The sequence below is a fragment of the Ictalurus furcatus genome, chromosome 11, assembly GCF_023375685.1.
Source record: "Ictalurus furcatus strain D&B chromosome 11, Billie_1.0, whole genome shotgun sequence".
NCBI classification, from domain to species: domain Eukaryota; kingdom Metazoa; phylum Chordata; class Actinopteri; order Siluriformes; family Ictaluridae; genus Ictalurus; species Ictalurus furcatus.
In genome coordinates, this window is record NC_071265.1 from 19,623,165 (window position 1) to 19,638,781 (window position 15,617).

At 39.3% G+C, this 15,617-nt stretch overlaps 1 protein-coding gene across 2 annotated transcripts; it reads right to left on the reverse strand.

Annotated features, from left to right (window-relative positions):
- Positions 1 to 294: 294 nt before the first annotated feature.
- soat2 (sterol O-acyltransferase 2) lies at positions 295 to 13,409 on the reverse strand. 2 transcript variants are annotated; one of them, XM_053636926.1, is made up of 16 exons: positions 13,305 to 13,409; positions 9,446 to 9,599; positions 9,264 to 9,322; positions 8,971 to 9,122; positions 8,820 to 8,870; positions 8,621 to 8,728; positions 8,088 to 8,364; positions 4,889 to 4,964; positions 4,165 to 4,249; positions 3,996 to 4,041; positions 3,752 to 3,881; positions 3,037 to 3,134; positions 1,992 to 2,090; positions 1,730 to 1,865; positions 1,357 to 1,502; positions 295 to 1,088 (listed from the first exon to the last, which is right to left on the reverse strand). In XM_053636926.1, exons 2-16 carry the CDS (start codon positions 9,543 to 9,545, stop codon positions 1,032 to 1,034), a joined length of 1,620 nt encoding a protein of 539 aa, XP_053492901.1. In that variant the 5' UTR covers positions 9,546 to 9,599; positions 13,305 to 13,409; the 3' UTR covers positions 295 to 1,031. The 2 variants fall into 2 exon arrangements, with proteins under 2 accessions (XP_053492901.1, XP_053492902.1); XM_053636927.1 differs by lacking the exon at positions 13,305 to 13,409 and adding an exon at positions 10,334 to 10,353.
- Positions 13,410 to 15,617: the final 2,208 nt, after the last annotated feature.

Here is a 15,617-nt window from a genome sequence, read left to right on the forward strand (position 1 = left end):
GAAAGTTCGGGTTTGTCCTGCTATAAAATGTGGATCAAAGACTGAACCAGGACTGAAATGTTTTTAGACTGAAGACACTGCTGAGATAAGGAATGTGACTAGGTGAAGTCAGTGTAATCATGGCCTCTTGTAGAAATGAGAAAACTGCACAGTTTACCGTACATGCACGCTATGTCTGTACTGATAGAGTGAACAGTCTTTGTGCCTTCTTTTACAGAACAAAAGAGACATTAATATTTCTTAAACATATCAGTAATCATTTTGGCATCAGTAAATAAAATCAGATCACATAAATCAATATCACTCTCATTTTATTATTTGTACAAGAGCCACACAGTGCACACAATTATTTACAATCCAAAAGAAATGCAAGCATGAGAGCAACTAATAGGTCGCATACTCCTATGAACTGCCTAGAAAGATGAGAAATACATCATATGGCCAAATGTTTGTAAACACCAGAACACCGCACTCATAGATGCTTTTTGAATGTCCCACTTCAGATTTAGTCCCCCCTTTGCCGTTATAATAACCTCCTCTTTTCAGGGACATGGATTTGGAGATTTGTGCCCATTCAACTACAAGAGTATTAGTGAGGTCAGGCACTGATGTTGGGCAAGGTCTGGGGCGTAGTCGGCATTTCAGTTCATCCCAGAGGTGTTCAGTGAATTTCACGTCAGGGCTCTGTACAGGCCACATGCTGGAACAGTTTTGGGCCTCTTAGTTCCACTGAAGGGAAGTCATAATTGCTACAGCATACAGTGACATCCTATACAATTGTAAGCTTCCAACTTTCTGGCAACAGTTTAAAGTAGGCCCACATATGGGTGTGATGGTCAGGGGTCCACAAACCTTTGGCCATATACAGTAGGTACCACATTATTGATGAGGTGATGTTGAGTAATGATGAGTGATTGATGATGATAATGATAATCATGGGCTGTATATTGCCTTTTGCATATCATCTGTAGTCATCATATAAAATAACACTGTGGCATTAGACTGTGACAGCATTAGATAGCATTAGATATCTAAATGTTATAACTACATGTCCAGGATCTTGGTGTCACCAACTCCCAGAACCCGGTCTGTATGGTGGGGGTGGGGGGTTGGGGGGCACAAAAAAACAAAAACACTGTATTCAAGATGTCAAATTCAATCTGCTCCTCCAGCACCATCAAGTGGCCATAGCAGTACTACTACTACTATACAAAAATGGAGGAGCTCACATCTGAGATTTATAAGTTAGTATTTACAACAACAGCCATAAAACATGATAGTATAAGCTAATATCTGATTTACTCAGTAAACAGTGAATTGTATCAGTGAGTCATGTAGTGGTATCACGTCTCTTACCCCAGTACGCGGGCAGTGAACCTGAGCGTACCATTCCAAGCAGTATAGGCACACCTGCACACCTTGACCAATGAACAGACACGCCCACATAATAATGTTCCACACCGGACTCTTGCGCTTGTCATTGAGGGTGAAGTTGAAGACCACTATGATAATAGATACATGTTCTTATTTTTACTGATATATACAGTATATATACAGTATGTATCAAAAAAGCTGTATTTAAAGTGCAAATACGCATATTTAAAGACAGCCAGGCTTTCCTCAAAACATGTTTTAATCTCTATTACTTAAAAGATATTGAAAAAGTGCTTTTGCCAACCCAGGGAGGAGCATGCATATTTGTGAGGTACTTTGTTGTGCGCTGTCTTACCTCCAATAATTGCGAACAGACAGAACATCACAGGGTAGAAAAAACCAAAACCCATGGTAAAAGCATATTCATGAACAAAAGCTGAAACCGCAAACACAGACATTGTGGCGACTGAACGGAGGCGATGGCCTGATAACTGAGAAGAAGATGAGGGAGTGGGATGAGAGAGATTAGCAGAATTTAGTGTTTGATTTAGGGTCTTGGACAGGCACTATGTATGTGGAGATAATTCTAGAAACAATTAAGATATAAAGTGTCTTACCCAGAGGAAGTCCCGGTAGGCATAATAGTAGAGCCAGTCATGCACCACCACGTTCCAGGTGCGGTAGTAGTTAGCAAAGGAGGTGGAGTTCCACCAGTCCTAATCATAGGAAGGAGATGAGATATGTGATTGTTTTCATTGGAATGTATACACTTAGATTTTTAATGCGTGTGTGGCAGGTTGGGAAAGCCCTTCACGTGGTGAAAGTGGTTACATTTTATATTACACATAAATATGAAAACTACAGGTTTTCCTGAAGTAAAATAAACTCCAGATTTTTTTTTTTTTTGCATTCATCTCAACCACAAATATATTTACAGCATTATGAAATCTGCTTCTCCCAAAAGTGAAAAGGGAGAAAATCAAAGGCTGAGATTTATTTATATATTCACTGTGTAAGGAAATCACACTTAAACAGCAAGGTTTTAAATATTTTAAATATAAGGTCTAAATATAATTTAGACTGCATTTAATGATAATGAGTATTTATTGAGCACATATACATTACAGCACAGTGAAATTCTTTTCTTAACATACCCCAGCATGTCAGGAAGTTGGGGTCAGAGCACAGGGTCAGCCATAATACGGCGCCCCTGGAGCAGAGAGGGTTAAGGGCCTTGCTCAAGGGCCCAACAGTGGCAGCTTGGCAGTGCTGGGGCATGAACCCCCGACCTTCCAATCAGTAACCCAGACCCTTAACCGCTAAGACACCACTGCCAATGCCAAAGTGTTTACTGATGCATTTGTTAAACTGGCTCCTTACCTGACAGGATGTTTGCAGGAAGATAGCCACGGCACATTTAGAAAGTAAATAAAAATATTTCCACTGCATTTTTGTCAAATTTATAGTATTTATGGTTTCTTAAAGCTTAAGAACATAAAGTATGTTGTTGGCAGAAAAAATAAAACCATTTTGAAAGAACCCGGATTTTTCATGTTTTTCAGATCTTGTCAGAATTCAGTTGCACCAACACCAAATGTTTTTTCCCAGACCACCACACATATATAATTAAGTGCAAGTCTAGCAGTGGATGAGATTTCTCACTTTGTAAAACATCCGATCAGCAAAGCGCAGCATCTCAGCAAAGGCATTGAGCCAACAGTGCAAAAATGCAAAAAAGCCCAATAGGAGCATCAGCATACCTGACAGAGACATACAACACAAGTACATACACTTATTTTAAAAGCAATATATTTGTCATTCTGCATGAGACAGTATTTAAAAAAACACTATTAAGAGGACCCACAGTTCATGACACATGAGTTCATGATACTGTGTCTGGACAAACACGCACGCACACACACACACACACACACACACACACACACACACACACACACACACACACATATGCGCACATACACACTGTGCAGAATTTATTATTAATATCTCATCTCTCCTAAATATGGCCTACATGTGCATACCTCTACCCTCTTCCATGTGTGTGTGTGTGTGTGTGTGTGTGTGTGTGTGTGTGTGTGTGTGTGTGAATGGGTGAATGAAAACCAGTGTAAAGCACTTTGTAGAAGTTCTAAGGTTAAAAGAAGCGCTATATAAGTGCAGACCATATATACATTATTATACAATCCAGTATACTGGTTAGCAATATATCGTCATCTCTTAATTTTACATAAGGTTTTATTATAATAATAATAAGAAGAAGAAGAAGAAGAAGAAGAAGAATGGTTTGTTTTACCTGTATAGAAGCATGATAATAAGTGTGTGGTGTGGTGTGTGTGTGTGTGTGTCTGTGATGTACCTGGTAAGGTTGAGTGAAACACAGCCAGAACCAGAGTACGTCGGCTGAATGGCTGATTGCTTTTATTCATATACACAGGGATACACAGACGTACCAGGATAAAGTAGAGGTAAAACAGACTTCCCAAAATCTACAACAGAATGGAGGGTTCAGAAGGATAATATATATTATTTAATGTCAGAATTCTCAATAAATTCAGCATTAATATCAAATGAGTAACGATCAAAAATTGAAACTGGGTCACCATTGCAAAGTTCCTCCTCACATAGTTCCATCTGATATAAGGGTTTCTGGGAATGAATACCACAACATTAAACACATTTATTTTGTGTTTGATATAATTTATAATGCCAGTAGTCTTTGAGAATAAGTTAGCGGATTGATCTAATGGTTAAAAAATGAGAGATTTTTACCGAGGGTATGTCTCCCTGTAGATCAGAGTTGGGCAAAACAAGAAGTAGAGATAGTTGGAAAGAGTAGGGAAGCTGGCAGCTTCACCTGGAACACACACAAAAAACATTAAAAGTTTCATCACAGTTTCACTCACAAGGCAGTATTTTCAAAGCCCATTTTTTGAGGATTGGTCTGGGATAATATTTTTAATCCTACTCAACATGTAAGTAATTTATACATTCAAACATTGATTAATTTACAGTAACCTCTTTATACTGGTCAGGGTTGAGATTAATCCAGAGCCTATCATGGAAACATTGCAAAGGCAGGTATACACACTGGATGGGATATCACTGCAGGGCACCATGCAAACACATATTCACACACTCATACACTCATTTAGAGTAGTCAATCTAACTATGTGGATGTGGAGGTTTTTGGGAAGAATCCCACGCAGACATGGGAAGAATATGCAAAACTCTGCACATACGGTAATCCAAGCTCATAATTGAATCAGAGATCCTGGAGCTGTTAGGTGGCAACACTACCCTGTGCCAAATTTATTCCAAATTGGGTCTGTAGGACCCCAAAACACATCAAAACCAGGTATTCAGTGCTCTTAATTGCTTGGTTTTTGTGTGCTGGAAGCTGGGACAGAGCAAAAACGTGGATCATCTGAGGGTCCCAGAGGACTGAGTGAAAGGCGGCATTATAAGGTTTAGTAAGCAAGCTACGTAGAATTACCTTTCTTTGATTTGGTGCTGAGTACTGCCACAACCGTCTCCCGAATATAGGAATAGCTCTTCATCAGGAATCGTATCTGGTATAAAGTATCCAGTAAGGTCAGGTTTTATCCAAGTCTTTATTTATCTTTATTGTTAAACAAACATTGTTTTACTTTAATGCAGCGGTTCTTAAACTTTTTGTGAGTGCGACCCATTTTCAAGAATGCCATTGTTTTGTGACCGCCCAATAAATCCACCCCCCTACACGGACCCCCCACTCGGAAATCCAAAAATCCAGCAGTGGCTTCTCTGTGAACCTCTGTGTACACTCATTTAAAATCAAAGTTTTCCCGCGACCCCCCTACTACCACTTTGCAACTCCCAGGTTAAGAACTGCTGCTTTAATGTAATTATTAGGACATGACAAAAATCCTAAACATGTCACTACCCATCCTTGACATTTTGTACCAGAGCACAGCAGTACAGAATAATTCACTATTTTTTCTCCATTGTCTCATGAACTATGGATTTCTCATAACTATGTACTATGATGTTAATTATTTACTGGTGTTATCTTCTTGGTATAAGACAATAATTAGTCAAAAAGACCAAAAATACTAGTCAGTTTTGCTTTACATTTTGTTTGTAGCTTTACATTGAAGACGTTTGAGATCAAAAAATTAACATAAGACAATAGATCAGAATTTAAGCTTTCATTTCCTGATATTTACATCTAGATGTGGTAAACAACTTAAAACATGGTATCTTTTTTTTTTTTAACCCACCCATATTTCAAGTGATAAAAAATACTGCCGCATATGACTGACAGGTGTTTCTTGTTGCCCAGGTGTGGCCTGTTAGATTGATTGTTTAAACAATTAATAGCTCTGAATATTTACTCTTGGTTTTGCTTGTGAAGACTGCATTTGCAGATTGATTCATAAGAATAAGAATCAGAAAGCCTGATTGGAATTCACAAATAAATACAGAGATGAGCCACAAAAGTTTTGGGACCAAGATTAACCTCTATCCAAGTGATGGAAAGGACAAAGTGTGGAGAAAGAAAGGATCTGCTCATGATCCAAAACATGAGCTCAATGGTCAAGAATGGTGGAGGTAGTGTCATGGCTTGGATTTTTATGGCTGCTTCTGGAATGGGCTCACTAATCTTTATTGATGATGCAGGATGGATGTTCCAATACTTTTGTGTACCTAAAAATTGGGTGGTCTGCCACCAAAAGTGCCATGTTCTAAGTTGTTTAACACATCTAGATGTAAATGTCAGGAAATGAAAGCCGAAATTTTTATTTATCGTCTCATATAAATTTTTTTATCCTAAACCCAAATGTCGTTAGTGTATAGCAAAAATGAAAGAATTGGCCTTGCTGTTTCAATAATTTTAGAGGGGACTGTGTACACTCACTGGGCAATTTATTAGGAACAGTGTTCTAATACTGGGTAGGACCTCCCTTTGCTCTCAAAACAGCCTCATTTCTCAATGGCATGGATTCCACATGATGTTGGAAACATTCCTTTGAGATTCTGGTCCATGATGACATGATTGCATCAAGCAATTCCTGCAAATTTTTCAGGTGCATGCTGTGAATCTCCCGTTCTACCGCATCCCAAACATGTCCTACGGAATTCAGATCCGGTGACTGGGAAGGCCACTGAAGAACACTGAACTCATTGTCATGTTCATGAAACCAGTTTGAGATGACATTTGCTTTGTGGTATGGTGCTTTATCATGCTGGAATAGCCATTAGAGGTTGGGTAAATTGTGGCCATGAAGGGATGCACATGGTCAGCAACAATACTCAAATAGACTGTGGAATTCAAGTGATGATTGATTGGTATTAACGGGCCCAAAGTGTGCACAGAAAACATTCCCCACACCATTACACCACTTCCACCAGTCTGGACTGTTGACACAAGGCAGGTTGGGTCCATGGATTCATGCTGTTGGCACCAAATTCTGATTCAACCGTCTGTGTGCCTCAGTAGAAACTGAAATTCATCAGACCAGCCTACGTTTTCTGGTCTTCAGCTGTCCAGTTTTGGTGAGTCTGTGCCCACTGCAGCCTCAGCTTTCTGTTCTTGGCTGACAGAAGTGGAACCTGACGTGGTCTTCTGCTGTTGTAGACGATCCGTCTCAAGGTTCAATGTGTTGCACATTCTGAGATGCTTTTCCGCTCACCACTATTGTACAGAGTGGTTATGTGAGCTACTGTAGCCTTTCTGTCAGCTCGAACTAGTCCAGCCATACATCGTTGACCTCTCTTATCAACAAGGCATTTCCATCTGCAGAACTACTGTTCACTGGATGTTTTTTATGTATTGCACCATTCTGAGTAAACTCTAGAGACTGTTGTGTGTGAAAATCCCTGGAGATCAGCAGATATAGAAATACTCAAACCAGCCCATCTGGCACCAACAATCATGCCACAGTCAAAATTACTGAGATAGCATTCTGATTGTTGATGTAAACATTACCCCAAGCTGCTGGGCCATATCTACATGATTTTATGCATTGCAATGTTGCCACAATGAATGATCTGATAAGTTTACCATAGCAATGAACACTTCATTCCTGCCACAATGAATAACCTTTATAGACCTCCTAACTATTGCTGTGATTAAAGCATTATCTTATACTTATCTCATTACTCATTGCTTGCTGCAATTCCCTTTCCTTTTCGCTGTATGACTATATGCTATATTATCAATTCTCTCTAGAAGTTTGAGTTTAGTTTCTCTCAAGGAGTTTTTCCTTATCTCTGTCTGTTCACATTCATGAACTCCACCCTAATCTCCTTGATTTTCTCTACAATGTGTTTTCCTTCTGGCCTTTGGCCCTCTCTTTGCAGATCACACCAGTCATGGTTGGAATTGCATTATGCACATGGCTGTATTGTACACTATTCTTTGTCTAAACACATTTGTTTGTTGAAGAACAGTGGCTAATGTATTGGAATGTTCAACTTTATTATTAACCTAATACCAGCAGTAAATGGAGGTCACTAACAGATAGTGAACTAATGGTGCATGAAGCAGGACAATGTATGATTATCAGACTCAAGTCATAGTTGCTGGCTAACCATTTATCAAGTGAATTTGTGTAAACATCATCTAGCCTTGTAACAGAGTCACAGAGCTGAGTCACAAATATATGAGAACATACCAATTGTGACTAATTTCTATTGTATTCTCAAAATACCTGTTCAAGGATGATGATGAAGCGTGATGCTGGGGGCAACTGGTAGTGCAGGACAACATACACAGGGAAATACCCCAGCACACTCATTTCAGCTGCCAACAGCACTATAGCTGTTGCTATTGATGCTAGCATCTTCCACTGGTAGTGATGTTCCGTCCACTGCCTCAGAATATAGTATGGTCCAAGCAGGGTGTAACTGAACATGATAAGCCAGGCCCATATGACAGTGCCCAGCTGGCCAAAGGCATAGAAGAACAAGTCAAAATCTAGAACCAGCCTGAAATAAAGAAAAAATGTGTTAATTAAATTATGTTGTCTATCGATACATCCATTTTCCATACCATTTATCCTACACAGGGTCATTGGGGAGCCTGGAGCCTATCCCAGGGAACTCGGGCACAAGTATGCGATAGTATATTAATATTTAAGCTAATGTATGTTGTATAATTGCTAAGGTTCTTGTTACAACTCTAAGTTTTTACAACCACTAGTTTTTGTAACAAAGAGATGTAGAATAGGTATGGCAAACACACCTGCCCTGGTCAATGTAGTCCACAGCCAATGTGCTGATGATGAATAGGAAGAGAGCAGCAACGAACATGTGATAAATGCTCCGGATGTGACTGATCTCAAATAGCTCGCTAGAGAAAAAGAACATAAAATTGTAGAATACTTCCTTATAAATATTCCCTGCACTACAGACATACAGTCTTAATTTCTATTCACACTTACTCGAGTATGGACTTCCTGGCCACAAAAACCTTTCCATCTTCCATTCTATGTCTGAAATCATAAAGACTAATTTAATTCTTATTTTACACTACACTTGATATTATTGCAAAGAGCTGGTGAAAATATAGGGAACACATTTTATGGTTTTTACCTCCTAGCTTTTTCAGCAGTCTTTTGGTGTGTATTCTCAACTGCACTTGAATCTGCACTTTGGGAGAATGACTGTAATGAGTCTGTAAGCACTTTGTCCAACACCTCACTCATCTGAGCTTTTACTTGCTCGATGACCTCTGCTTTTATCTGCTGTTTAGAGAAGAGTGATATATCAGCTTGTGTTCCGAGGACATCGATTACTTTTAAAGCAGATAAGGGGCAACATGACCTGTAAAGCTCTATAATAGCTCAGGTTTTTATGATCTCAAGACTTAAGCAAACTTCTCTTACCTCTACATGCCTTGTTCTCTGCAGCATAACTTCTGAATTAAGCTCTGTGTGTTTGGCATCTGCAAACATACACACCTTTCTGCTCACTGACCAGCCAATGTACTTTAAAGCACTTCACCATAATAGTAATTTAGTTATGTTTTTTATTTTTAAGATTGAAAGATGTGTGGATTCATACCCACCCTGTCTGCCAGGCCCATTCTCTGTGGGAGAAGGATTACTTTCGGATGCCAGGCCACTGGTGCGATGCACCAAATTACTGCTTGTCTTGCTGGCTGCCATGGTTATTCCAGTTGCAGGTTGTTTTAGCTTGACTTAGCTTGACTTGAGTTGCATCTGGGGTGCAAGGGGGAAAAAACTTGCAGTTGCAGATATGTTTTCATTACCATCATCCATTTTCTATACCGCTTATCCTACTGGGTCACAGGGAACCTGGAGCCTATCCCAGGAAGCATCGGGTACAAGGCCTGATTGGTACATCCTGGATGGGGTGCCAATCCATCGCAGGGCACAATCACATTCACACTCCCACTCACACACTCATCCATACACTACGGACACTTTGGACAATCAGCCTACCATGCATGTCTTTGGACTGGGGGAGGAAACCACTACAGCACAGGGAGAACATGCAAACTCTGCACACACTGGGGCAGTGGTGGGAATTGCACCCCTAACCCTAGAAGTGTGAGGCGAACGTGCTAACCACTAAGCCACCTTGCACCCACATTAATATCATACTCTTTGTATGATGGTAATGAAACAAACTTTCCGTGTGAAGTCTATGTAAGTGTGTGTGTGTGGCCTCTATACATTTATATTTACACTGACCTCTGGTTACCTGTGGTGTTATTCTGAGGCATCGTCCCCAGTCACAGTGACCAAGTTATCACATAGTGTAAACAATGTTTAGTTCTAGTTTGAGTTTGAGAGTGCATTGCTTGTGTACATTGCTTTACTCTAGATAACTAATAGATATGTTCTGATTGAGTGTGTATCTGAGACAGCACAACATATTGACATGTACTTTAGATAAAGAGAAAGGACAATGACAGTGCAACATATCCTACCTCTTTCAGTTTGTTCTCCTGCTGTCTATGTACTGTAGGAATGTCTGACATGTATTCTGCAATATTCCACATAAGCTATTATTAATGGATAACTAATTGTTACATTTGTTGCATTCGTGTTTGATACCATATAAGCATTTTTGTCATGGCATACACTGCCCTTGGAATTGGAGTTATAAGGTTATAATCAACAATAGTGTGATATTGATCCTTAAATGATAATACGACTTTTCACTTAATTTTTTTTTACAAATACTTTTAAGCGACATTACAGTGTAAAACTTGCCAGATATATTCATTCATTTATTCATTCATTCATTCATCTTATGAGAACCACTTTATATTGGTCAGAGTTGTGGTGGATCCAGAGCATACACTGGGAACACTGGGTGTGAGGCAGAGTTCACCCCGGATGGGATGCCATTCACACCTACAGGAAATTTAGCATAACCAGTCGACCTACCTGCATGTTTTTTGAAAGTGGAAGGAAACTGGAGAACTTGGAGGAAACACAAGTGAACAATGGGGAGAACGGGGAAAACTCCACATAATTCAGGATCATATAAGCTAGGAGGTGACAACACTATCTGCTGTACTGTGCCACCCCACATATATCCAGTACCATGTAAATATTTATAGCATTAGTTTATTTTTGCAAATAAATCAAACAAACAAACAAACAAAAAATAAACTGAACCTTATAATTCCAAGGTCTACAATAGTAATTTAAAAGAATGAAGCACCCCACCACTGACCTTTTAGTTATTTCACCTTTTGACATATACACTATATGGACAAATTTGTGGACACCCAACGTTCACACACACATGTCGGTCTTCCCCAAAATGTTGCTATAAAGTTGGAAGCATAGAATTGTAAAGAATGTCTTTGTTTGCTGCAAGATTACAATTTGTCTTCACTTGAATCTAAGGGGCCTAACGTATTCCAGCATGACAATATCACTGTGCACAAAATGAGGTCCATGAACACATGGTTTGCCAAGGTTGAGTGGTGCTTTCGACACTGAACCATCAGATCCTCCTGTCAACTCTCTCCAGCCTGGGCATCACCGAAACAGTTCTGCGCTGGGTGGAATCCTATCTCTCAGACAGATCCTTCAAGGTATCATGGAGGGGTGGTATTTCTGAAACTCATCAACTCACAACTGGCGTTCCACAGGAGTCAGTTCTGGGTCCACTCCTCTTTTCTATGTACACTACATCTCTAGGGCAGGTGATTGAGTCTCACGGCTTCTCATATCATTGCTATGCTGATGATACCCAGCTCTATTTGTCCTTCCAACCTGATGATCCATCCGTCTCTGCACGTATCTCTGCTTGCCTGTCGGACATCTCGGTCTGGATGAGGGAACACCACCGCAAGCTCAACCTGGCAAAATCTGAGCTTCTCGTCATCCCAGCCTGTCCCTCAATCAACCACAACCTCACTGTACAGCTCGGCTCAACCACACTCAAGCCAACCAGGACAGCCAGGAACCTTGGGGTGATTCTTGATGACAGCTTGACCTTTACAGACCACATCTCAACAACTGCACGGTCCTGTAGGTTCATTCTGTACAACATCAAGAAAATCAGACCCTACCTCACCGAACAGGCTACACAGATACTAGCTTTTGTTATCTCAAAACTGGACTACTGTAACTCACTACTCTCAGGCCTCCCAGCCAGCTCCATCAAACCCCTTCAAATGATTCAGAATGCAGCAGCACGCCTCGTCTTCAACCAGCCCAAGAGAACCCATGTCACACCCCTCTTCATCTCCCTCCACTGGCTTCCTGTAGCCGCCCGCATCAAATTCAAGGCCTTGATGCTCACCTACAAGACCTTGTCTGGAACAGCACCCTCCTACCTCAACTCTCTCCTGAAGGCTTACGTTCCCTCATGCAATCTGCGATTGATTAGCGACTGACGCTTAGTAGTATCTACTCAGCGTGGCTCAAGGTCCCTTTCAAGAACATTCAAACTAACTGTTCCTCAGTGGTGGAATGAATTTCCAACCTCAATCCGGACCGCAGAATCTCTCACCATCTTCAGAAAACAACTAAAGACCCACCTTACCTTACTAAGGCTCTCGTGGCTGAATGAGCACAAATCCCCACAACCACATATGGGTCTGATGGTCAGGTGTGCACATATTTTTGGCCATGTAGTGCATATTTAGACCGCTGACTTTGTGTGACTTCACAGTGGATCTTTCTTATTTATGACTCTGCTTATTGTGCACTATTATCACATCAGTGCATAAATTTACGTTGTATATTTACCTTGTAAGGGAATCAAAGATAATGAATTTGGGTAGATTCAAGAGTTTCAAATGTGCAGTGCAAGCATTTCAATACTCAGGTTCAAGTTTACATTTTACATTCAAAAAAAGATGTATCAATTTTCTTGTGGTTGCTCAAAACCAGTTAGGAAAACATTATTAGTGATTAATTGAGGATCATTAAGTTTCATTATATATATATATATATATATATATATATATATATATATATATATATATATATATATATATATATATGTGTGTGTGTGTGTGTGTGTGTGTGTGTGTGTGTGTGTGTGTGTCCCAAGGTGTCCCAAAAGTCTCCATACATAGAGGACATGTAAAATGTCTTCCAAATTTTTTCATACTTAGTTATAGTATATATTATTTTTTTCCAGATGGACTTTAACATGAAACATGGCACGCTGATCACACACAACACTGTAGCCAAACTTATAAATAAATTTTAAAACACTGGAAGTGTTGCGTACCGACCGAGAAGTGGACGTCAATGAACATCCACTGACGAAGGCACAACCGACTTGGTGCTGGCAAACATAGTCCCCTATATACATGTATATAGGAGATCAATGTATGTTGATAATCAAAAAGATGATTTGTAATCAAAAAGAAACCATTTTTATTTATGTCTAAAATCTAAGCAGTTTAGAAAGAGACTCAAACTCACCTTTTACATGAGCCTCTTCTCTTGGTCAAACCATCCACATCCTTCCCTCCGAGCACCAGGATTTTCTAGTGTATTTGTGTGTGTGTGTGTGTGTGTGTGTGTGTGTGTGTGTGTGTGTGAGACAGAATTCTGTCCTTTGATTCCTTATCCTGAACTTTGTCCTTTGTCCCAGGTCCACACTATAGTTCAGCTGTTGTCTCTTCTCTTTCAGCAGGTGTTACATGTTCCCTCTTATTGATCTGTTTGGGAACCCAGCCCCATTTTACGAACATTTGCTACGTACAATATAATCGTTGTCTTTTTTTCACTTTTTCACTGCTTCCCATTCTCTCTGTCTTATCCAACATTGAAAATTAATCAAGGCCTTGAGTGTATTATCTACAGTTATCTGAATCTTCAGTAAAGGGAACAGTGCATAGGCTGCATACGAATGTGCACTCGTTTTAAGAACATTATCTTCCAAAGGGAGAACAGCTCAAACGGGTCATAACAATCAGACTGTATGTTTGATGTTTGAACTTTAGTGGCACTCACTTTTGAATAAGTTTGGACTTTAGAGCAAGTTCCTTTCTCTTTATGGCACGTTTAATAGCCCATTATCTGTCTAAGGTCTAAGTATTGCCAATTATCATACAAAAGAGAATTAATAAACATTTAGGCAGTGAGTTTTCAAGAATGGGAATAATCTAACGGGAATGTTAATAACAGAAATGAATATTATTAATAATAATATTAGTAATAATAGTAACAATTCTAATAAATAAATGAATAAAACCAGAGAGATTATACATACCTTGTATTTATACCGCCCCATTTCGATAGCCATACTGTGTGCTCTGAGTCTGTATTTGGTCAGCATGGTTCTGTGTTTGGTCTCAGTCACTGTGTTCATGTTCATGTTCATGTTCATCTGCCACAATATACTGCTACGGTGTCATTCTCTGTCACCGAGGCACCAGACAGTGAAGTTATAATGAATTATTGGATTACGCAGCAATGCAGCAGTGGTGAGACTGGTTCAAGTAGTAACAGAAGCTCACATTCAGACACAAAGAGCATGGTCACGTAGGTTTGGAATTCATCTTGCGTTAAGAATTATACATGATACTCCTAGTGCAATAGAAATGAATCAGAATCGAGTCTATTTTACATTCCCAAGCATATCTATTTCAAATAACAGTCGAAAGCATAGCATGTAGAGATGTATGTATTTTTTTTATTGACACATTTTCCTGAGTAGGGCCATCTTATGTGCTACAGATGCATGTTGTGCAGCATGCACTATATTTTAGTCACAAGACAAACACAAAAAGCAAAGGCAAAAAAATTTAGTAACTGCAAATCACTGGCCTGACTCCATATGATTTATGTTTGTTTACCAATCTCCATTGCATCATGTTAGGAAATTTTGCCCGACTATTGTATATTAGGCAATATATATATATATATAAGTTAGCAAAATACGTGTAATTTATATGCATGCACACCCTAGGCCTGCAACACACACATACCTGAAAATGCAAAATCCAAAAATAAGTTTATGTTTCAAAAAGCTAATTTCTTGTTTATGAATCAGATAGGTATAGCTAAAGGTCAGTGAATAGACTTTTCAGAGTTCAGTGGACCACCTGTACCAGAGTAACCTAGCAAAACAAATACTCATTTGTATTAGCTCTGAGGTTTACGCAATTCTGTCTTTATTATCAAGATGTACAGTATTTCTGACCTTCCTCATGCTGTCATCCTAACTGGCTGATTAGGAGAGAGTCACAGCTACATGCTCACAGAGAGAACATATAAGCCCCATACTGAGTAATGTCTGTTCACTGAGTGAATTAGAGATTCTCATTGAATAGTTGATAGTTAAGCAACTACAGCCTGATCTACATTATTTATGATGCGTATGTTTGTGCCTTTTCATCTCAATATAACTTCATCAATACATAACTACACACAACTGATTTTTGATTATAATGCCATCTCACATCATCTCAAAATTCTCATACAGTATTTGAATGTACTATACTATATTTGTATATAGCAAATGCTGATCTTCAAAACACAAAACTGCACCATCTGCTGGTTGACTTTAAAAGCTATTTAACATATACAGAATATAGAAATGCAATGGCCTTTTCTGTGAAGGACCGTTAGCAGGCAACATGCAGGTATACAGAAAGGAACTTACATGTTACCTATGACAGAGACAAGCATTCACTTTCTTAATGCTCTCTTAACAGCAACAAATTCTAACATATCTAAAAGTTAGAACAAGATTCAGTATTAGACGGAATATTATCTACTAAAAACTAC

Bases quoted from the DNA above. Each gene is read 5' to 3' on its own strand.
- soat2 (XM_053636926.1), bottom strand. From the start codon at position 9,545: ATGGCAGCCAGCAAGACAAGCAGTAATTTGGTGCATCGCACCAGTGGC. The intron at 3,135-3,751 runs GTACATCACAGA...TGTCTCTGTCAG, and splicing joins GTTTCACTCAACCTTACCAG to GTATGCTGATGCTCCTATTG. The intron at 1,503-1,729 runs GTAAGACAGCGC...CTATTATCATAG, and splicing joins TCTGTTCGCAATTATTGGAG to TGGTCTTCAACTTCACCCTC.